Consider the following 25,278-nt stretch of genomic DNA (forward strand, 5'->3'; position numbering starts at 1 on the left):
TATTGTGTGTGTGTGTGTGTGTATATATATGTATTATATATACAGGTTATTTAAAAAGGATAACATAGACTTCTCCTGGGAGGGAGAAGAGTGTCATAGCTGGTATCCTGGTATCCCAAGAAGTGGTGGCATTCTACCTTAAAGTAAATATTTAAAAAGTCAAATATACAATGGAACAAGGCAGACAACAATTGAAATCTAGTCTAGGAATAGGAGTTGATCTTGTACTAAACTTAGCTGAGGGCATCATAGAAGACAAGGAAAGTGGACACCATATCCCTCAATAGCAGAGCCTGCACTGATGTAGAAAATCTTATTGTCTAAGAGACTGGTTTTCTGGTCCCAGTAACTCCATATTTGCTTTGTAACCTTCCAAGTCTCCATCCCACTTGACAATCCTGTGAGGAATCTCCCCATTCCATGTGCCACTGAAAGGTCTTCAAAGCAGAGTGGTGAGAAAGAGGCTCACCACTGGGCCCTGGTGCTTTGGGGATTTTTCTGCCCTTGGAGGCTAGCAGAAAAACTCCCCTTGATCTTGGTTGGTAAACTGTAGTGCCCTTGACTATCATCTTTCCTTCACATGAAAGGAATCTGTTGGAAGCAGGAGATAATGAAGTCAAAAAGAAAAGTGAGGCAGAGGCAAGTGATGAGAAGAGGGTGGAGGGGGATCAATCATTTAACCACTTATATCCAGCTGTGTCTGAAGCTGAACTGCCTTCAGCTCCACCCCACCATTCCCACCCCTCCAAGATTTCTAGGATTTGAAACTAAAAAATCATGACAAAAATATTTATGCTCCACATGACTGGCTATATTTTTCCATTTAGAAAATGACAGGCATATACTAAATTATTTTAAATTTCCTTCCAAGTATAACATTCTATAGTTCTAGATTAATTGTGACAGAGGCATAATCTCACCTATTTTGATATCCTGAAGTTCAGGCAATTAGTAAACTCTCAATAGTTATTTCTTGTATTACAATGAAAAAAAAAAAACTCTCTCTAAATCTATCCCTTTATAAATTGATCACAGAAGTGATCTCATCCCCTCCTCCCCTGTATCCCCCAGTAAAGTACAGTGTTAGGCACATATTCCCAGGTTTCCCATTCTTGGGAAGAGAATTAAATAATGTTGATTAAGTTAACAAATATGATTATTCCTCAAGTGAGAAGGAATGCATGTTGTACTCTTGATCCAATACCATGGAAAATATGATAATCCAAAGGAGTTATTATTGATATAACCTAAGGCAGAGAGAAAAATTATTAATCATTCCACTCATAATGAACCTTAAGATTTTATTTTTTTGCTTTCTGTTTGTGGAAAATAGGAAAAATAGAAGAACATGTTCTGATTCAGTAGCTAAAAGAAGCATAAGCTAAAGTTCGGAACTTAAGCTCATGCTTCCATTAATATTGGGATTTTCTTTTCTTCTGAGCATCCTTCTTCCAAAAAATGAACACGTGCATGCACATACACACACACACACACACACACACACACACACACACTCTCCCTTTGTCATTTGTCCCCTGAGGATGTGGGAAAAGATAAGTAAGTCACTCTAAGACACACAAGAGACCGTTCTTTCCTGTTCTCCTCTAAGACACAGTATGCCCTGTGTTAGGGTTAACTCTCACAGGACAGAGTTTGACTCACCCAGAAAGGGCTTTTTTCAAGACTTCAAATTGGCGTTTATAATGAAGCTCTAGGAGAAGTTGAGAAAACAGAAGTTGGAAGCTAGATACATAGCCAAAGGGTGCAGCGGCAACAGGGGCAAGAAAAGTCTGTTATACTGTCAATGGACCCCGGGGTGGAATGAATTGCTATATAAAGGCAGTGAATTCTCAGTATTTATATATAATTCTCAGCATGACATATGTTGTATATGCTTCCACAGGTCTACTATTTTCTGTTGATTAAAATTTTCTCTATAACCATAAAAAAAAAAAAAAACTATCATGGGAAAGTGAGAGAAAGAGTTGGTCACAGAACTATCTTCTCACAGTAAATGTCCTAAGAAATAGTGTAGAAATGCTGTTCACACCCATTATTACCTAAACTTCCTGGCTAGGCAAACATGAACTTTTTGTCCTTGGTATTATATTTGTGCACTATTTCCAGCTTCTCAAAGAATCTTTTTTTGATGTTGTTACCAGAACTTAATAGTGTTTTGTTGTTTTGTTTTTTTTTAACATTAAAAATGCTCGCCCAGTCTACCGTGTGAGGTAATTATAACGATCAAGAGAGATATTGCACATTAAAGTACATTGAAAGCTATAAATCACAATTCAAAATATTATTACTCTCCCCAGCACTGTTAGTATTTGCTTTCACAACAATCTTGTGAGGTGTGTTAATAAGCATTACTAAGGAGGAAATTAAGGAATGATAACCCTGACTGTCCTACTTAAAGTTCTACATCTATTTAGTGGCCAAGCTAAAATAAATTCAGACACCCCAGCTTGCCACTAGAACAGCACCAGATCATATGTAATGAAATGAAAATCAGGAAAAGAAGAGATTCCAGGATTTTATATCAACACTTTTCTTCATTTCCCTGACCTACATTGTTTAAACTTGTGGTAGAGACAGAGATAGAGAGGGATTAAATTATCTTACAGACATCCAAGTCAAAAGATCAGATTAGAATTGTAAACCTGTTTCTCCAGTGAATCAATCAAAACAAAGATATGAAAAAAGAGAAAAGGGTAGATTCCAGAGAATGTTTACCCAACTGTAGAGAGACAGCTGTGCTCGGAACTTCCAAGTAAGTTAAATTTACTATCTTGAAAATAGGAATTCTCATTTATTAGAGGTGCAAGGATAAGTCAGAACAATTTTTTTGGAGGCCACTTTATCAATAGCTATTATGAAGGAACACATAATCTCTGACTCAGCGATTCCACTGCTAAGAATTTAGATCTCAGAAATAAATTCTCTATTTTTTTAAACATATATATTTTTAGTTGTAGGTGGACACAATACTTTATTTTATTTTTATGTGATACTGAGGATCAAACCCACTGCCCCACGCATGCTAAGTGAGAGCTCTACCATTTGAACCACAACCCAAGCCCCTAAGTTCTCTATTATACAGATATATATTTATTTACAAGATATTCTTTGTAATATCCTCAAAATAATGAAAATGTTAAAACTTCAGACAATCAAATATCCATTAACAAAATAAATTATGATAACACTTTTTTTAATGAAAGAGTGTTCAACCATTTTAAAAAGTAAAGTAAGTTAATATGAATAGGTATTAAAAACCCTGAATTATGAGTGGAAAAAAAAACAGTTACAGAATAGCATAATTTTTGTATATATAATATATATAAAGATTGGAAAGACATGTATCTAAGGGATAATATTGATTTTCCCCAAAGGTCAAATGATTGAATAGACTTACTTTCTGTATTTTAGTAGTGTTTCAATTTTTATTACAAAAAGCATATTCTACTTTAGAATATAAATGTAAATAAAATGTAATTTCTCAGCCTGCCCATTTACTAACAGTGCACCCATGATGAAATCCATAAAATAGCATTTATATAATAAAAATAGAAAAATAAATGCTAAGGAATATTCTAAAATAATAATAATAATAATAATAATAATAATAATAATAATAATAATAAAGGTGAGAGAAGTGCCCAGTGGGATTGTTTGTTCAGATAAAATAACAATAATTAAATGATGCAGTATTGATGCAAAAATAACCATAAAGTGGAATTTTAAAAAAAAATCAAGCTCTTTTAAATACTTCATATAAATGTTTGATGAAATAATAATCACATAATTTCAGGGAAATTAACACTTATTTATCAATAGTGCAAGACATTAAGGGGAATATAGAGGAAATTGATTATGATTTAAAACTTATACACCAAATGAATGCTATGTCTACTTTTTGGACATAGAAATGTTATGGGGAAAAAAAAGCAAAGTTACAAAAAATAAAGAAATGCAAACATTTCTAGAAATTATGTGAGGTATAAGGAAACATCAGATTATTCATTGTTTCTCTTTTGAACTATTTTGTTCAGTCAATTTTCCAGAGTAAAACTGTTGGTTCCCCTCCACTGTCCCCTGCCCCCTACATACATGGTTCTTGGCAGATGTTGCGAATCACACTCAAAACATCTATATTGAATAAATATGAGTATTGATACACAGAATTAAACAAAATATCTGAACTCAACCTATCTAGAACATCCTGTAATTAATTAGAACAGATAAAGTTAGAAATATCCTAAGTGTCCACCTTAGTAATACAATAAATTAAAATTTACCTTTTTGACTTAATATTAAGATGCTACATAAAAAAAGATGAACATGAAGATTATGCTGTAAAATGGAGATGGTTTATGAAAGAATAAATAAAACAAAAAATTTTTAAATGTATAGACACTTCAATTAAATAAATCTCCAAAAAAAAAAAAGCATAGAAAACATTTTGTTTGCAGATGTGGGAATAGATGATAATTTTATGTTACCTTTAATGTTATTTACATATATTTAAATAACCTGGTGATTTGTATTAAAATGTAAATGATAAGAGTAAGATGCTCCCATCAACTTGTAGCTTGATTGCCACTAATTGGTAAGAAAACAGACTATAATATAAATATGGTAGATGTGAAATAGATGCCCTAGAAACAAAATTACTTTTCTTTCTTTCCTTCTTTCTTTTTCTTTCTTTCTTTCTTTCTTTCTTTCTAGATTTTCATGATAGTAGAGTGTATTTTGACATATTATACATATATAGAATAATTATAACTTGTTTCAGTTAGGATCTAATTTTTGCCATTGAACATGATGTGGAGTTACACTGGTCCTGTATTCATATATGAGCACAGGCAAGTTATGTCCAATTTACTCTACTGTCTTTCCTATTCTCATCTCCCCTTCCTTCCTTTCATTCCCCTTTGTCGAATCCAATGAATTTCTAATCTTTCCCTCCCTTTTTGTGGGTTAGCATCATATATCAGAGAGAACATTCTGCTTTTGGCTTTTGGAGACTGGCTTATTTCACTTAGCATGATATTTTGTTCCATTCATTTACTGGCAAATGCCATAATTTCATTCTCTTTTTATGGCTGAGTAATATTCAATTGTGTATATTTACCACATTTTCTTTATCCATTCGTTTGTTGAAGGGCACTTAGGTTGTTTCATAGCTTACCTATTGTAATTGAGCTGCTATAAACATTGAAGTTGCTGCATCACTATAGTATATTGATTTTAATGCCTTTGGGGAGAAATTGAGGAGCAGGATAACTGGGTGAAATGGTGAATCAAAAAACTTAACACCAATCTGGGCACAGTGGTGCATGCTTATAATCCCAGTGATACGGGAGGCTGAGACAGGAGGATCTCAAGTTCAAAGCCAGCCTCAGCTAAAGCAAGGCAGTAAGAGACTCCGTGAGACTCTGTCTCTAAATAAAATACAAAATAGGGCTGGGGATGTGGCTCAGTGGTCAAGTTCCCCTGAATTCAATACCTAGTAACACCACCACCTCCCTAAAAAAACAACTTAACATCAAAAAAAAAAAAAAAAAAAACCCTACAAATAACCCAATCAATAAGTCGGCTAAGAAACTGAACCGGCACTTCACAGAAGAAGAAATATGAATGGTCAACAAATATATGAAAAAATGTTCAACATCGCTAGCAATTCAAGAAATGCAAATCAAAACTATACTGAGATTCCATCTCACTCCAGTCAGAATGTCAACTATCAAGAATACAAGTAACAATAAATGTTGGGAAGGATGTGGGGGAAAATGTTCACTTACACATTGCTGGTGGGACTGCAAATTGGTGCAACCACTCTGTAAAGCAGTGTGGAGATTCCTTAGAAATCTTGGACTGGAACCACCATTTGACCCAATTAGCACAATCACTTTTTAATTTAAAAAACAAAAAGTAGTTTCAATTTCTGGAGCTGAAAACCATTATGCAAAACCACATACCCGAAACCATAGATATTTTTAGTAGAAACATTACTTCTGAATGCCTACTAGATTGACTATTTCTGTGGTGGAAAGTGCCATTAAACTCATAAATTCAATTCCAGGCAAAACAGCTAAAGTAAGCTTCACTTTTTTTCTTTCTTTTTTCTTCTAAGAATAGTCCCCGTTAAGATTTTTTAAATAACAAAGAAAAAAAGATAAAATATGTTCACGAGCTACAGAACACAGACTGGGAGTAATTTGAAGGCAGAGAGAAAACTCCTCACATTCCAACAAAATGCCCCTTGTCTGTAGTTTGTAAACCAAGTTGAAGATACTACTGCCACCTGGTGGACAGTTATATTCTTGCTTTATATTTATAGACAATATAACTGGAAGACCCTCATGAATTACTTCTAGAATAATTTCATAATAAACACTAATAGTGATGTTTAAGTTTACTGTAATATCTATAAATACAAATCATAAAACTAAAAATATATTTATTTGCTTTTATATCTTTTTGAGAGAAAACACAGGACAATAATATTTATTTATTTTAAATTTTAATACATTTTGCTTTCTTAGGGAAAAGTAATTATAGAAATCATCCTTTCTTCAAAATCTAATTATAATATAATCCTCATTGAGTATGTTTTTTAACTTTTTCACCATTTTATCATTCATTCAACATTTTACAATGTTTACAGTATTCATCCCCTGGTGGGCAGCACTATTCAATAAGCTGGGGATCTGGGCCGAACTCAAAGGTGAAAGAAGCTGGAAGCTCACTTGTGCCACAGACACTTGACTTTTTTAAGCACTTTGGGTTTTGGCTGCTGCTTGCTGTTCCAACTGATATCAGACTCCAGATTCTCCAGCCTTTTGAAGGCGGATTTAAAGACAGGTAGTTAGTGTAGCTAGGTAAATCGGGCCCGATATCGAGTCTAATAAAGAAAACGGAGTCCATAAAGAAAATGGAGTCTGAGCTTAGGAAACCAGAACTACACCAGGGAGATTGAAATGTTAATGTCCCCCAAGGCCCAGGTCTATCCTAAAAAAAACTGTTAATGAAGCAGCTCCCCGCAAATAGGGAGGTGCTAATCAAATCACCCTAGGCCCTTCCAGCCTGGACCACTCCCCCCCATCCCCATCGACCCATCTCTTTTTCACCTTTTGGCCTTCCCACCTGCATTCCCCATCACTTGCAGGATAGAGGGAGACAAGCAAGATAAAGGACAGAAATGTAGGAGGACAAAAGAAGATCTTAGATATGAAAGGGATAAGACCTCCCCTTTCCAAGGATTCCACCTCTTGGCTCCCCTTCTTCCTTTGGGGAGAAGTCTTTTCTGTGGTCCTTTAATAAACCTTCTACTTTCCACTCTACACTTGCTTTGCATGCTTCTCTGGTGTTACACTTCAGCATTCGGTGAAGCAAGGACTCCTCACTGTTACCCACTGTATCACTTTGAGCACAAACTTGCACCAGTGGCTCTCCAAAGGGTCTTCAAGCCCTGAAGGCTCAGACCAGGGTGCACTGCTGGTCCCTCTAGCTCTGGAGCTCCAACTTCTTGGACTGAGCGGCTACTGTCTGCCCTAGCTGTTTTGTTGTTGCTGTTGTTGTTTTTGTGGAGGGGTGATACCGGGAATTGAACTCAGGAGCACTCAATCACTGAGCCACATCTCCAGCCCTATTTTGTATTTTATTTAGAGACAAGGTCTCACTGTGTTGCTTAGTGCCTCACTTTTGCTGAGGCTGACTTTGAACTCGAGATCCTCCTTCCTCAGCCTCCTGAACCACTGGAATTACAGGTGTTCACACCGTGCCCAAATACCCTGGCTCTTTCCCTGGCCTCTCCAGCCATTGTAGGACTACTCAACATTTACTCATGTAAACCTTATAATCATATGTATTCTATTGTTTCTGTTCCTCTAGAGAAGCCTAACACAAATGTTTTCTGTAATTTGTATCTTGCTCACTGATGATGACAAAAATATTGAGTATCACCTGTCATTCCTAGCTTAACTCTGTGCTAAACTGTGGGGGAAGGGAGAGGGTTTGGCGCTAACAGAGCACTTGTGTTGTAAACATAGATAAAATAAAAATTTAAATTGTAAATTTATTGGAAATGTATGCATCCTGTAAATTTGATTTCCTGGGGCAAAGCCTTAATTGCCACATGCTGACCATAGAAAACCACATGAACTGCTAGGATTTCAGAGACAAGTCACATCTAGTCTTTGAGAAGAATTAGATGGAAAAGAGACTTACTTAATATCAAGTCAGAAATATGCTACAGAGGCTAGGCTAAATCACTGAATCTGAGTATGGCTCTCCTTGTAAGTTTTGAATAGGAAAGCGGAAGATGCTGTGGGCACAGGGGAGTTTCCATTTCCCCAAATGCAAACTCCACCCTTTCTGGAGTATTAAAAGATGAGAAAGACAGGAGTATGGGACATAAACAAATGGAAAAACAGAGGTGTTTGAAGTATATATTTTCAACTGATTTATAGCTGGGTTCTTAATGAACAAATAAATATACCTTAGAATTTTTCTCAGGCTAAAAAAGAGAAGGAAAAAACTAGACCACACATCCACTTCTTGTTATGTGCTAAAGTTTAAAATAAAAAAAAAATGGCAGTTGTTTCTTTAATATTTAAAGAACTTTCTGCCTTGTCCCCCATTTTTCAAATTTCCTCTAAAGAGACATTTATCAGGACTGGGTAGCTCAGTGGTAGAGCGTTAACCTAGCATGTGTTAGGCACTGGGTTCAATCCTCAGCACCACACAAAAATAAATAAATAAAATAATGGTATTGTGTCTATTTATAACTAAAAAAAATTAAAGAGAGAGAGAGAGACATCTATCTTTTCTGTCTCCAGATCCCGTCCTTTGGATAAACACATTTTGTATCATCTAAACAGGAACTGTTTGAGAGTAAGAGTGCTCTCAAAACAATAAGTTATTATTATATCACCACTCTATAACAGTAGTATCACTATTATATAATAATATAACTATAAGGATAGTCAGCATATTAAGCCTTTGGGAATTCTAGGACTCTCACCTTCCTCCCCTTTTCTCTGGACCTACTTCAGGATAAAACAGCGAGGTTTTATCCTCTAACACTGCACCAAAAATATTCTTGCTAAGATATTGTTAAACAACAATACAAAGAAAAGACCACCAACTCCAATTTTAAGCAAAATTAAAGCAAGCTTATACTGTGTACACAATGAGAGCTGGCCAGCAGCTGTCTCACCCAAAGCCAGGCCAGAGAACAGCCCAACTCTCAAGGAAGAAAAGGTTTGTATAGAACAAAAGTTACAAAGGGGGAGGGGTGTCTTGGGAACTTACAGCTAGCAGGGTTCTGGAAAAGATAATACAAGGGAAGTTAGCAGATTTATGATCTATATAACTTGATATTTCAAGATAGGGAGTAAGTTCAGATCCCAACATCAGAATTTATGAGGTGCCGCTGAGGTCTCAGAGAGGTTTGTTATCTGGTCATGGACAGCCAGGATTTATGAAGTGCCACTAAGGTTTTAGGGAGGGTTGTAATCTGGTCAAGGAGAGCCAGGCATGGGTGAGCTCAGAGCACAAGGAGGAATTCCAAACAAGTTTAGAAATCTCAGTATTTTATAGTAAAACAGAAATGAATTTTTCATGACTTTGTGAAGAGATGGCTCCCAATCTTAAGATGGAATTAGGCTGGGTTCACATTGTTAAATACAGTCATCAATATTTTGTCCTAATTTTACCTGACCTACAGCAGTATTGAATACAGTTGATCATCTTCCTGAAGATACTTTCTAAAGAAAGTTGACTAAATCACCACACTCCCTTTTCCTCTTCCCACAGTTAAAGTAGATATTTGTTTTCTCTCCTTTGCTGGTTCCTCCTCTAATTCTTGAGCCCAGGACTCAGTCTTTGGTCCTCTTCTTTATCTATATTCACTCCTTTGGTGATCTCGTAGAACCCCTGGATTTGATACACTTCATGGATGAAAATTCTCACCCTCATCTCCTAAATTCCATGCTTTATATTCAAAACCTACTTCACATCTTGGATGTCCAATAGACATCTGTCATGGTTAATGTTTTTTATCAATGTGGTGCTATGGACTAAATCATATAATGTCCACTCAAAGTTTATATGTTACATTCCTAACCCCCATTGTGACTGTATTTGGAGATATAGGTCTTTGAGAGATAATTAAGATCAAATGATCAAATGAGCTGGGCGTGATGGTGCACACCTGTATTCCCAGAGGCTCTGGAGGCTGAGGCAGGAAGATCTCAAGTTCAAAGGCAGCCTTAACAAAAGTGAGTCACTAAGCAACTCAGGGAGGCCCTTTCTCTAAATAAAATATAAAATAGGGCTGGGGATGTGTCTCAGTGGTAGAGTGCTCCTGAGTTCAACCCCTGGTACCCACCCTCCAAAAAAGATCAAATTAGATAATAAAGCTGGGTGCTAATCCTGTGGTTCTGGTTGCCTTATAAGAAGAGGAAAAGACACTAGAATTCTATCCACCATAAGAAGAAGCAGCAAGAAGACAGCCATCTACAGAACAGGAAGAGAGTTTTCACAGGAGATAAATCAGCTGGCACCTTGGTCATGGTCTTCTCAGCCTCCAGAACTGTGAGATATCAATTTCTGATATTTAAACCATGCAATTTTTGGTATTTTGCTATAGCAAAACACTATTAGCTAGATTATTGTACCCAGATATTTGTCTAAATACCAGTCTAGATGTTTTTGTGAAGGGATTTTTTAAAAGACAAGATTAACATTTCAATCAGTAGGTTTCAAGTAAAGTGATTGTCCTCCGTAATGTGGATGGGTTTCATCTTATCCATTGAACACTGTAAGTGAAAAAACTAAGGTTTCTTGAGAAAAAGGGAGTCAGTCCTACCTGCAGACAGATTTTTCTCTCTCTGTGTCTCTCTTTTTCTCTCCCCACCCCTCTCTCATACACACACACACACACACACACACACACACACACACACACACACCTTTTCTGCTGGAGAACCCAGACAATATCTCAAACTCAAAATACCCCAAACTCAACTATAGTCTTGCAGCCAAAATCCTTTACATTCTACAATCTTGCCCACCTCACTTAACGACAACTATACAAATATTTAAGATGTTGGAAAAGCCAGGAGAGAAGGATGGCTTAAGAGAGACATTTTTGGAGAAAACTACAGAAGCATTTTGAAATGTCTGTCATAGCCATTCTGGGATTTGGGTTGGTTGGGGGAGAGAAAGTATCCTTTTCTTTTACTTGGAACCAAAGGAGAGAAGCTTTGAAAGATCTATGTAGAGAATTTGGCACTTTTCCTCAGGAGGCTGGCCCCTGACCCAGCAATTTAAAGCCAAAAGACTGTGAAAAAAACCAGCCAACCAGCAGCAGAGAATATAAGAAGCTTCAGGAAGCAAGCTCTGAACCCACAAAAAGCCCTCAAGAAAGATTCAGCATCTAGCACCTACCAAAGACAGAGAGGGCAACTCCAGAATACAAAGAAATCAGTCAAGTAAAACTTCTTGCCCCTTTTCTCTTCTCTGGCCCCATCTCTCTTCCAAATTTAAGAGAACCAGAGATGACCTACTGAAGGTTCAGAGGGCAGAGTGAATCAGAGGAGCATAAAGTGGGGAGATGACAGAAAAGAAACTGACCATACATTCACTCTCCCATGTCAAGCTTCCACTTTGAAAGAGATCTGTGTTCGGAAGAAGCCAAGTTTAATTTTAAATAAAGCTCATAATATTTATTATTACATTGATTTAGACATTTAATTTCTAAAAGTGGCATTATTTTTAGCAATAAAATGACTAGTCCAAAATGTTTTTGTTAACCGATGTGATTCTGCAATCTGTATACGGGGTAAAAATGGGAGTTCATAACCCACTTGAATCAAATGTATGAAATATATGATATGTCAAGAACTATGTAATGTTTTGAACAACTAATAATAAAAATTTTTAAAAAAATGTTTTTGTATAAAAAGATTTTATACAAGGGGCAGAGAACAAATAGTCCACAGAAGACTTAAAAGGATAGCATAGGGGTTGAATGCAAGGAAAATAGGAGAATGAACTTAATTTAATGTTGTGGTCCATCAAGTTTCACTCTTAACCTAAAATAGATACAGTAAAGATTTACATTCATTTTGATTTGGAAATTCCACTCCTAGATAAATACCTCCAGACAAAATATTGCCCATATACCCAACAAAATAGCTCAAGAATGTTCAATGAAGCATAACATGTAAGAATTAAAATGTGGATAACTATAGAATTGATCAACAATGGATAAAAAATAAGACTATAGCAAAGGTAAAATGAATGAACTAGTGCAACAGATAGTAACAGGCATTTCAAGGACATGGTTGAGTAATGAAAATACCTGTTAGATCATGTACTATGTGATCTCACCTCAGGAGAAACTCCTCAGTTAGTGGGGAGGTTGTAGGGGAGGTAGGGGACTGAATCTGCCCAGTCTTACTCCTTCTTCTATGTATATTGCTGCCTTCAGTAAACACACTCTGGTCTGTTTCCCACACCATCCATTTCACAGGCAGACTGGCACAAGGTGGGACCAGGTGGTTTGGGACTTGATGAGTCTGTTTATTTAATTTCAGTATTCACTATCAGGAAGCCCACTTGCCTACAGGTGGATGCGACATCCTCCTATCAAATTCATGAATAATATAGGTAAAACCATGGTCTCCTGTCAGCAGGCTTGTTTTATTTCTCAATTGATTTAAAAATTGGCAAGAAATAGATATGTAATTTATTATATCTCTTCACATACCCAAATCCTACACAGTTGATAGTAGTTAGTCATAAGCATGTTTTTAGGAATCTGCTAATGACTTTAACATTTTCCTTTTACATATTTTATTACATGATCTGCCTTTATTCTTGATTTAAAGTTTCATATTATTCTTCTTTGTGTACTTTTTTATGCCTTTTATACATTGTAATAAATATTCATGTTGTGCTTAATTGTAGTCAATTACTATATAAGGCAGGATATTTTTCTCTTATATGTAACTAAACTTATCAATGCAATTATTATTTTTAAATGTTTTTTGTAGTTGTAGATGGGCATAATGGTTTTATTTTATTTGTTTATTTTTATGTGATGCTGAGGATTGAACCTAGTGCCTCACATATGCTAGGCAAGCACTCTACCACTGAGCTGTAGCCCCAGCCCTCAAATGCAATTATAACATATATTAAAGTGACCTTACAATTCAATTTTTAAATGAAACACTTATACAAATAGCAACCGCTCCAAGCACTTCTTTAATGGTCTTTTAGAATAATCCAGCTTTTTATGAAGCAGCTTTGAGCATTATAGATGAGTACCAGAGGAAGTTAGGAAACATTTGAAATTCATAACATAACTGTCATAACAGAAGTAAAGAGACTATTTAACATAGACATGCATAAGTCTCCATCCCTATTTTTGGGGTGTGTGTGTGTGTGTGTGTGTGTGTGTGTGATCTCAACAGAACCTTCTTATTGAACCTATACATCACATCCTGTTCTTTTTAGAGTTAGTATTTAATCAAAGTAACAATTAAGTATATGTTTAAGGAGACAGATGATTTCTAGAGTTTTAAGATTTGAGTTTTGGATAGCATAATATGGATAGTCCTTAAAGATCTAGTTTATGCTGGGCCTCTGTGTATAGATGCTTATTCAACGCTTTTCAAGTGAATGAAAGAGAAAATAAGTGAACAAAATGAAATAACTGATTTTTAACTTCCATAACATTCTATACCGTAGGTTATCTAGTTTCAACCCTAAAAAACTTCCCTAGATTTTGATCCTTTAGCTCAACCTAGACCTCTTATTTGAGAGCACCCATAATTAGATGATTTTTGCAAACAATGCTCTGTCAATTATCTTTAATAAATTTTGTTATAAATCTTCACTGTTGTGATCATAAGTAATGATAAGTTTTCTGTTTTGTAGATAGTGGTGTAATGGTAACATGCAAAGACAAAAAAGAAACAAATAAAAAACTTTAGTCTCTGCCCTTTTAATCAGCTATGCCTAGACATTATTACACTTCATACTGGAAATTGGAACCATAAAATGCCAACTTGGTCATACAAGGTTGTTACTAAGAGCTTTGGGGCTTAAAATCGATCATCAGGGATAGAAACTGCTTCATCATAGTAATTAGACGATTGTATACAATCTGACATGTAAAGAGTGTCCATAACCATTAGCAGAATAAAATAGACTTTACTATTGCTGTGTGTATATACATGACTGCATGACCAATGTGATTCTGCAACCTGTACACTCAGAAAAATGAGAAATTATACCCCATCTGATTCACATGTACGATATGTCAAGATCATTGTACTGTCATGTGTAACTAATTAAAACAAATTAAAAAATAAAAAAATTTTAAAAAAGAGTGTCCATAACCATCAAACCAGACTACAAACACAATCATTCGGCTAGAAGGTGAAGATTCTTCACCTAAGGAAGGTGAAGAACATGGTCATTGCAGATGGATGTATGACTTTTTGCTGTCTGGTGGCCTGTTTGCATAGATTGTATTTCATAAATGTGCAAGAATTTCATGTTTTCTATTTCTAGAACAAATAAAAACTACATATTACAGAAAATATAAAAGACTTGGAACAGTTTTTATCTGCAGAAGCAGATAATCCAATCTGTTTTCTTCGGAATGTATTTGTCAGACTGATATTTGGACGACCTCCTCCTCCTCCTCCTCCTCCTCCTCCTCCTCCTCCTCCTCCTCCTCCTCCTCCTCCTCCTCCTTGAGAATCTTTTTTTTTTTTTAACTATTTTAGTTGTAGGCCACAATACCTTTATCTTATTTAGTTATTTATGTGGTGCTGAGGATCAAACCCAGGGAGTCACACATATAGGCGAGCGCTCTACCGCTGAGCCATGACCCCAGCACTCTTTTGAGAATTTTTTTTTTAGTTGTAGATGGACACAATATCTTTATTTTATTTATTTATTTATATGTGGTGCTGAGTACCGAACCCAGTGCCTTCCATGTACGAGGCGAGTGCTCTACCACTGAGGCACAGCCCCAGCCCCTCTTTTGAGAATCTTAATGGAATGAGATTAAGCAGCAGCAGGTGTCATTCATGTATGCATTCCTTGGGGCTGTGGCTATGGCATTCCTTTATCCAATGTGTATCTGAGAACCTCCAGATGTGGTAGGCACTATGCTATATCACTATGCTGGTCATGGAGATAGCCTTCTGGTAGCAGACAGATAATACATAGTAAGGTACAAAGAATGGCAACTCCCACACAGAAACAAGGTAATGCAGTAGAGAACAACTCTGAGATCTATGAAAGGGAGGTGGGGAGGGGAGCTACGTTTGTAAGGAAAGGCCTCTATGAAGTAGTGACAGCTGCACTGAGACCTAAAAATTGACAAGGAGGCAAACACATGAGGCAAAAGCAAAGGCCCTGAGATGCAAGTTAGTTAGTCCTGTTTGTGAAACTCTAGTGTGCTGGGCCTAGTGTGACTGGAACAGGTGGAAAATGGAGACAGTGGTCAGAACTGAACTTGGAGAGGTCATTTAGATGTTAATAAAGAGTTCAAATTTTGTCCTAAGTATGATATGGAACCACTGGAAGGTTTTACCTGGATAGATTTGGATTTTTCAAAAGATCATAATCAGGTTTTGATGTTATCAGCTTTGGTCAAATGAAGATCTTTGGCATCCTCAGGTGTTGCAATGGTATGGTCTTCCCCAATTTGTAAGCTAACATATATTTAAGATGTAAGTATAAGGACCTTCAAGAAACTTCTGATATTTCCTTAAAGTTTTTTTTAAAAAGAATAATTCCATAATTTTTTTAAAAAGAATAATTTAAATTTCAGAATAATTCCAAAATTTTCCCTCTTTTTCTTTTCTTCTTTTTTTCTTTCTCTTCTTCCCTCCTCACCCATCTTTCTCTCTCCCTTATTCATTCATTCATTCATTCCCTCCCTCCTTTCTTTCTTTCTCTTTCTGTTGCTAGTACACGCTTGGTGCCTAGTGGGTTATCAGGCCCAAACTTGATAAGGATGTCCAAAGCACTGGAGACCACTGTAATCTGGCTCTGCAGGTAAACTGTCTCTCTAGAACCTTCTCCAATGAAAGGACCAGTAGAAAATGGGAAAACAAGTTATTTAAGGTTCCTTCTAAATCCCCCGTTGGCAGTAGAATATTTGCTGATGAGGGAACATCATTCTAGCCAGACTGACAGCTCCTTAGGGGCAGCTGGGCCCCTCGCTCTTTGCATTCCCCACCTTAGCCCAGCACAGATTACAACAGCTTTTTTTTTTTTCAAAATAGAATTCACTTTCATACTATGAATATGAAATGGGAAATTGTTCTGTGCTCTTCCTTGAAAACTGTGGAAAAAAAATACATGGCAGCTTAGGTGTTTAATGTTAAAAAGTAACATGACAATGAAGACAACTATACCCACTGCACACAAAGGAGCCTCCTTACAATAAATGCTCCAGAGCATTGCAATTCTCTTATGACTGCCTTTGGTGTAGTATGGGATGTTCATGAATTCATAAATTAACTTTTAACATCAACTACAGACTAACAAATGACAACCAGATACAGTAAGTTAGATACTCAAATCAGAAGCAAAGAATACACCAGCTTTTGAATAATAATTTTAAAAGAAAAAAAAAGTAAAAACTATTTGCATCAAATCTATTCCTAGTTAGGAAAGTGTATCTTAAAAGTAACTACAGTAGCTGAAGGAAATATAAACCATACCAAAAAGCAGGTCTTGAAGGAACAATACTAAAAATAGTATATTCAAACAAATTGCATGGAGATTTGGATTGAAAAAGAACATAGAACACTATGAGCAAACTGAAACTGCCTTGGATTAATCAGAAGCTCTTGAAGAGGCAGAGAATTTCCTTTGATTATCTGCTCCAACCTCATAGTCTGCAACATTGTCCAGAACATAAATACTTATTAAATGAATAAATGTGCTGTCCTGTTAGAAAAAGACATAAAAGAATACAATTATCTTTTTCTTCTATTAGAAGTTGATTCGAGTTCTTTTTAACATGTTCTAATTGTAGCACTAAAGAAAACATCTCTTATGCAGCTGTAAGTAATTTATTTTATGCAGAGCACTGCCAAAACATGATATTTTAATCCCATTAGGGATAAATAACAGAATGCAAATAGTTCTCTTTCTCATGACTTGAGGCCTTGTTCACTAGCCCTGTAGGTCTCTGGTGCTAGAGATGCCTGGATATGTCCACATGACATCTGGCTGTCTCCACAGAAACAAATTTATTTAGCTAATTTAATACTTCTTGGTGAACTATTAATAACTAGTTGTTTCTCAGAGATAGTTTTCTCTAACTCTATGAATATTCCCAGTGATGTAAAATATCAAAAAGAAAAAGACCCATATTTGAATAGTAAGTTAGCATAATGGTGGAACAATCAGATATCACTGATGGCAACATACTTTCTAAAACAGAAATTGATTCAGTTCTGTTCCATAAATATTTACTTAGAGACTGCTATGTGCTAAGCAACATAATAGTCACTGGAGATACAAAGTTGAAAGGGACATAGATTGTCAAGTACTTCAGTCTTTGCTTAAAGTGTGGATAGAGTCAGTTTGTGAAGATTGCATTTATCTCATCATTACTTAAATACTTATTAAATAGTTACTAAGTGTCAATTTTTCAGATATATTCTGAGAATATAATAAATAACACTTTCTTCAGGTCAGAGAATTAAAATGCCCTTGAGTTCTGGGACTATTTGAAGGAAAGAAACTAAATGTTTTTGTTTTTGTTTTTGTTTTGTACCAGAGATTGAACCCAGGGGTGCTTAACCATTGAGCCACATGCCCAGTCTCTTTTTTCTCTTTTATTTAGAGACAGGGTCTCACTGAGTTACTTAGGGCCTTGCTAAATTGCTGAGGCTGTCTTTGAACTTGAGATCCTCCTGCCTCAGTCTTAGCCTCTGGGATTATAGGCATGTGCCACCATGCCCTGAGAAACTATGTATTTTGACGAATTATTATGTGCCAGACACATTTAGAAGGGCATCCCTATCTATTCTTTCTTAATAGCATCCACTCCTACCCCTTATCACACCCTTGCTCACTTTTTCCCCCCCATCATGCTTCATTTTTCTTAATCCACAAGCCCCAACTGACCTTGTCATTGCTCTAGCCCCAGCTCTGAGTAGTAGCAGGCACATAGTAGGTTTGGAGTAGTCATTGCATGAATGAATGACAGGTAAGAATTCTGATTCTACTAAATGAGACCAAGATTTATAACTTAAATAATTTGTCCATGATTTTGTAACTCTTAAGCCACAAATATGAGATTTAAATTTAGGTGTGAAGGCAATGTTGAAGTTTTTTTCTACAGCCAGTCCTATAGATGCATATATCTTTACAGAGTTACTAATCAGTCTTTATAGATAAACACTGATAGTGAAAGGCATTCAGCTCAGAGTTACAGAGAAGTTCTTACCCTCAAGAGCCTGATCTATTTAGGAAGAAAATTTCTGGAAATCCAGTGACAAGCACCAAGCAGCATCTAAGTGTGGAAGGAAACTCAGGGGCGATAAGTGGGAAGAAGGGGATGCTGAGGAACGCTTTCTCTTGGCGGAGTCTGTTGTTTGAGGAATACAATAAATATTTCTTCAAAGTATAGGACTATCTACATCCCTCTCTCCAGCCTTTGAGTCGGAGTCCCTCTTCCCATTTAGTGCTAAAGTAGAGTAATTCTCCCCACTTTGAGCAGAGGGGAGATAGTGGAAAGTAACAGAAGAAAGGCACGTTAGGGAGGGAGTTAGAAGGTTTATGGGCTTACCAAGAAGTGAAAACAAAGAAAAACTGTTGTAGGAACTGAGATAGTTTTGCCCCCCCCCCCCCCAAAAAAAAAAAGAGAAAAAACGTGGAGGTCTGGGTGGGAAGTTCTAATTTCAAACAGCTTCCCTATGGGAAAAGTCGAAGTTTGGTGAGTGCCCCTACTCTTCCTTGGTAAATATTTGAACTTTCCTGCACTTGAAGAACTGACTTCTCTTTCTTGAGGAAAGGGTTTAGATGGATTTAAGCTCTTTTGCATAAACGGTGGAAGCAAAGACCAAAAACCTGATAGAAACACAAATCTTGATACGAAGAGATATTTCATAAATGAACAGCACAAACTGTCTCAGGAGGTTGTGAGCCTGCACACTTCAGAGTTTTCAAACCCAACCAGGCCGCTCCCTGGGGAATCAGTTCCCCTGGCCCCGTGGTCCTAGGTCATCCGCGGGGCGGGGACAGCAAGCCAGAGGGAGCTCAAGTCGTCAGTCCCAGCTGCAGATCCCGGGTTCCCCAGGTCGGGGTGGGGTGGGGTGGAGCGGGACGGGCTGGAGGGAGATCGCTCTGGTGAATCAGTGGGTGCGGGTGCGGCTGGCTGTACGGGAAAAGCACGCAGCATGCTCTCGGCCGTCGGGAGCCTCCTGCGCTTGGGCTCGGGGTGCGTGGTCCGCTGCGCCCCAGGGGCGTCTCGACCAGCAGCCGCTCGGCTGCGGGTAACCGCTCTCCAGCTCTGTGGTCTCCCTCGCTACTCCAGTGGTGAGACCCGCAGCGATCCTGATGCCCAAAGTCACGGTGAGCCAGTGAAAGGGAGGGACTATCTTGGGGAAAAGGGGACTAAGGGAGGCTGGGCGAGGGGCCCAGGGCTGAGGGTCGAGGCTTGATCGCGCTTATCCTCCGTGCCTTGGGTCCGTCATTACCTCTGTCCATCTTTGTCGCTTTTGCTGCAGGGAAGGTTCACAGGGTCCTCGCCCAGCACAAGCCCACACAATTCGACAAGAAAATCCTGGTGTGGACCGGCCGTTTCAAATCGATAGAGGAGATCCCGCCTCGGGTTCCGTAAGTGTGGGGGATGTCTCGGCCCAGGTTTCGGGAGGCCATACCCTGGGGCCAAGGAGCAGGGCCAGTTTTTCACACTCACACCCGCCACCTTAAGAAAATTACTACCCCCACCTCCGATGCATCAAATCCCTTGACTGGACAGTGGGCACCTAAATTTATAGGGAGATTGCAGAAGTTGCAGATTTCGGAAAACCATTGGACACTTCTATTATGCCCACATACCCAGAACTCCCAGATCATTTAAGCCAAACACAAGGCACGGTTCTCGCCAGCACCCTGGTGACTTCGGGGGCCCTGGAGAGCGAGAAGGGGCCCTGAACTTGAGGAGTCGCCGCTAAATCAAGGAAAAAGTTCCCTGATCATGGCTTATGGAGTTGCTGGAGGGTCTCTGGGAAGAATCTTCATCCAGGCAGCCTCCTCCTCTGCGGAGGGAGACTGCCTGTGGTGAACGTGATTCTGCAGCCCTCTGGGTACCAGGTTTACTGGAGTTGGGACACATAGAAGTATCCTCATTGTCCTAAGCCCATCAAGACGGTGGCTAAATGATAAAACTCAAAACTAGCAACTTCCCAGCCAGGGTAATGTCACCTCTAAAAAATAAGTACATGTAACTTGCAAAAAAAAACATCATTACATCATTTCAGTTAATGCCACCACCACTCCACCCTACCCCCGCCAAATTTACAGGACTTTTACAAGAGAAGGGGTACAAAAGAGAAGGAAACTAAGAATAAAATCAATCTGCTAGTTTTAAAACTGATCGTTAAAAAATAGGAAGTCTGAAGCGACAATGCTGAAAAAAATTAGAGATATTCTATATATTGTATTTTACTCATTAGAATGCTCATTAGAATACATAGATGATGGAAACGGGGCTTGTGTCTTGTTCTTCACACGTCGCTTTTAGTTTTGGTGCTCCTTAGTTTACCAGTTACTCAAAGCACCTCAAATAAATGGGGGAGAAAAAAACATGTGGTGGAAAAATGTATTCTCAACAATGAATTCTGAAGCATTTTTATTCCTTTTTGGATTCAGAGTTTTTTAAATTGGAAACGAACATGAAATTGAAATAACATGGCTTTTGGAGCCTATTTCTGTATTTATTCAACAGTAGAGACATTTGCTGTTATTATAAAACAAATCTTGTTTTGCTTGGTATGAAGATTGTAAAAAAGCAGCCCACTGTAAATTAATGCTTATAAAGAGATCCTATGCTTAATTCAGTATTAACATAGTTAAATGTGGGAAGAGACCCATTTTACCAAAATAATTTAATTTCCTAAGGATTACAGTCAAAAGACATATTATGAACAGGAGCATTTAACAATGAACAAGGTGCCATGTTTGTAGTTGTAGATGTTTGTAGTTTTAAACAAATTTTTAAAGTCTTACTATTTAGGAGGGATATTCCTGTTGTTAGTTCTGAAATATAAACAACTTTCCCTTTTTATGCTCTTAATGGACATGTAATTAAGTGACCTATAATTTTTGTACCATACACTAATTCTATTTAATAACTATGCTATTTTTTTAAATTTTTGCTGTGTTAAACTAATTTGATATAATAAATCAAAGCCAGATGGATAGGTCAAAAAGATAAGATCTTTTAAGTTCCATCTGGAACAAAAGGTAGCAGGAAATAAAACCTAATAATGTCTCCATAGACACTAATTGAACCTGTTCACAACTAACATCTTAAAATTTATGTAATTCTGCCCAGAAATCTAAGGAAAATAAGCTTCATATTGCTTTCTGTAACCTTTCAATTAGTAGAAAAGTTAGTTTTTCATTTTTAAGAGAAATTGTAACTTGTCTTCCTGGAGAATTTTTAATGTAACTGCACTGTATTTAAATTTGACATTAGGTAGAAAAGAATGTCATTGAACATATTCTCAAGAATCAAGTACTTTGATTATGCATATTTATAAACTGCCACTTCATATTATTGCAAATTTCAAAGTTTACAGTTAATTTCAATATAAAAGTTCTCTATCCGTGATTCTTCTTGTAACATTACTTTGTAATTAGTGTTGCTAAAATCCTGGACAACTAGAATGTAACTATTAATAAGATAGTCCAGTACTTTAATGAGTATATCACACTTCAGAATAATAAAAAAAATGAAGGTGCCTTTGTTTTTTTCTTTAACAAATTATTATAATTTGGGTCACTTCTTTTAAACTTCCTGCAAAAGCTATGAAGGAAACACCCTTTCTCTAATAGTCATTCATAATATAATAGTGTCTTTGGATAATAGGATGGGAGGGGGCAAGAAGAGATTGGAGCTGGGTACTGTGGTGGTGGTGCACACCTGTAATCCCAGTGACTAGGGAGGATGAGGTAGAAGGATCATAAATTCAAAGTAAGCCTCGGCAACTTAACAAGACCCTGTATGTACATAAAATATAAGAAGGACTAGGGATGTGGCTTAGAGGTTAAGCATCCCTGGGTTCAATCCCCAGGAGAGAGAGAGAGAGAGAGAGAGAGAGAGAGAGAGAGAGAGAGAGAGAGATTGGAAGGCTAGTGAAAAAAGCAAAGTGTTGAAAGTGAGTTTTAAAGACTAACCCATTTAAAATGAAAACCCAAGGCCTATTTAACATATAAGCTAAATTAATATGAATCATAGACATACACAGGCTGTAACCCTTATTCCTTTTGGTGAATAAAAACCACAGTTGGACCATAATCTCTTGTATTTATATTTTGAGCAATTAGAAACTAAATATACTAGACAGTGATCTCATGGTGGTTAATTATTCTAAGATCTGAATAAATAACTGCTAATTTAAAATTGGTAATACTAATGGACTAGCATTTGAATGATTTTCATGTCTGTTTTGCATTCAGGGATATTTTTTGAATATCCCTTTAACAAATAATTATCATGACTATCAGAAAACTGTATTACTTTAACATAATTAACAAAATTCATATCTTGGTTTAGGCCTGAAATGATAGATGCTGCAAGAAACAAAGCCCGAGTAAAAGCTTGTTACATAATGATAGGACTCACAATTATTGCCTGCTTTGCAGTGATAGCATCAGCCAAAAGGGTGAGTGCCTGCTTAAAGACAGATCTGTTGTGTGCTGGGATGTAGCTCACTGGTCGAATGCATGCTAGGCAAATGTGAGGCCATGGTTCAACTCCTGCACTACAGAAAAAGAAAAAAGACTGAATTTTAAGGAATGTTATGACATATTTTCAATTCCAGGATTATGGCCATTCATTACTGTAAGACAAATTTATCTTTTGAAATCTGGTATCTTGTATCTATCATACTAGAAATAAATTTATGCATAGAAATTTGGGCCAGTAATTTAACTATATGGCCAAGACAGGGGTGGGGACTTTTTTTCCACTTGTAAAATAAGCAGAAACAAAACCAGGACAGTTTATAACCTAGTTGAAAATCTGCACAAGAACTTTGTCCTGTGAAAATTATGCAGACTAGATAGATGGTTTCTTACATTATGAACTCAATTAGCTATTGCATAGAATTAAGAAAAAGAACTATACAAGTCGAAGTGATTGCCAAGGTCATCTAGATTGTTTGTGTCCTGTTTGTGAGTGCCTGCTTGCCAACTTCAATGTATGGTGTATGTTTGATACGGTTAGAGAGAAGTTAGGAGCTGACAACTTTAGAATTTTGTTCTCTGCCTTCCCAAATCTTTCCATCTGCTGGTCACTTTTTACCATCAATAGTAGTCCCCAAAATATTGGGAGATGTGTAACACTGCTGAGTCTCCCTTCTCCAGTCTTAACTTCTCTCTCTTTGCCAGTCTCCATGTAGGAGCTCTCTTTGGACTCTAACTTACCATCCTAGAATCCCTTTACATTGTCACCTGAAACTGAACCCAGGGGACAGATGATGGCTCCACCAGTTATGCACACTGCATTTCAGTCATGCAGCCACACCACAAAGAATAGCTTTCCTGGATACCTAAATCTGGGTATATTTAGCCAATCTTACTATTACTATTCCCTACGTGTACTCTGGATACATTTAGCCAATCTGCCCAATCCTATGGTTCCATCCTTTACCTTTCAGGTTCTCAAGTGAATCTGAGCCCACACTTCATATAGGAACTAGGGCCCATAAACATACTTTTATGTAACTATCCAGTCATTCCTGTTAGCTTGGAAAAAAACATATTTCTTTCTTATCAAATGGGAAACTTTAAAAAACACTTTGGACTGAACACTAATACAAAGAAATGCAATTATCTCTTGTTTTCAACCTACTCTTCATAAATGAAAGCCTGCTAAATTGATTTTCTAGTTTCCACAAATCTTTACATTGTTAGAACACTGAGACTTCTATAATAAAAAGACAAACACTGCTTTCAATTTTTACTCCCTTCACATAAATGCTTACTTTTCCTGCCTGTTCCTGGGATAGTGAAAGGAGTTTTAGTCATATCTTCCCTCTTCCTGATTTCTTCAGCTTTGTAGAAGTAGCTCAGCTCCATGCTCAGAATCCAAATCCTGGATTAAATTTCCAGTCCACAGTTGTCAAGGCCAATATTTTCCCCCAATGCCTCTGATTAAAACCATTTCCTTCCATGTGGTTTCAGCCTCTCCCATTCCCCACCAATTCATCCTTTGAGTTACTTTCATTTCTGATACCTGAGGAATTCCCTTTACTGATTTGGAGGTTAACTATTTGAAAATGTCTTTGTTATATTTTATTCAACAAATCTGTGTGTAGTGAGAGGATGGGGAAAGATTTCTGACATCAGCTCTTCTGTCCACTACAAGTTTAGCAACTTTTTTTTTTTTTCATACCAAAGAAACATTGATCATGAATATTATTCGTGACAGACATTCTAGGTTATTTTCCTCTTTTTCCTTTTACAAAATCTCTTCTATATGTTTTACTAAAACACAAGGTACTCCAGAAAGTGACAATGCTTTGTTTTGGTTTTTGTGCAGGCTGCAGAACGGCATGAATCCTTAACAAGTTGGAACCTGGCAAAGAAAGCGAAGTGGCGTGAAGAAGCTGCATTGGCTGCACAGGATAAAGCTAAATGACATTCTGACACAGCGTTCACTTGAATACCATCATTATTATCAAAAACAATAAAAGACAGGTCAAATAGAACATGTTAAAAATATGTCATGGTTTTATTTTTGCAGCAAGAAACAAAGTCTTTTTATTCATATTTTAAAGTAAATTTTATTGAAAAAATAGTGCACAAAAAACTATATATAGTTTGATAAAAGTCTCAGAGAACACACTTGTATAATCACTGCCCAGGTCAAAAAGTAGAATATTAATAGTTCCTCTGAAGGCTCTGTGCTCTTTCTGAAGTCGTCACTCCCAAAGGTAACAATGATTTTCACCACCATACATTGGTTTTGCCTGTTTTTGAACTTTA

The 25,278-nt window shown here is 37.0% G+C and overlaps 1 protein-coding gene across 1 annotated transcript; it reads left to right on the plus strand.

Annotated features, from left to right (window-relative positions):
- Positions 1–19,457: 19,457 nt before the first annotated feature.
- Fam162b (family with sequence similarity 162 member B) lies at positions 19,458–24,931 on the plus strand. The gene is made up of 4 exons (XM_027953019.1): positions 19,458–19,632; positions 19,788–19,896; positions 22,844–22,952; positions 24,833–24,931. The coding sequence occupies exons 1-4, from the start codon at positions 19,458–19,460 to the stop codon at positions 24,929–24,931; spliced, it is 492 nt and encodes a 163-aa protein (XP_027808820.1).
- Positions 24,932–25,278: the final 347 nt, after the last annotated feature.

The sequence above is a fragment of the Marmota flaviventris genome, chromosome 6 (genome assembly GCF_047511675.1).
Source record: "Marmota flaviventris isolate mMarFla1 chromosome 6, mMarFla1.hap1, whole genome shotgun sequence".
NCBI classification, from domain to species: domain Eukaryota; kingdom Metazoa; phylum Chordata; class Mammalia; order Rodentia; family Sciuridae; genus Marmota; species Marmota flaviventris.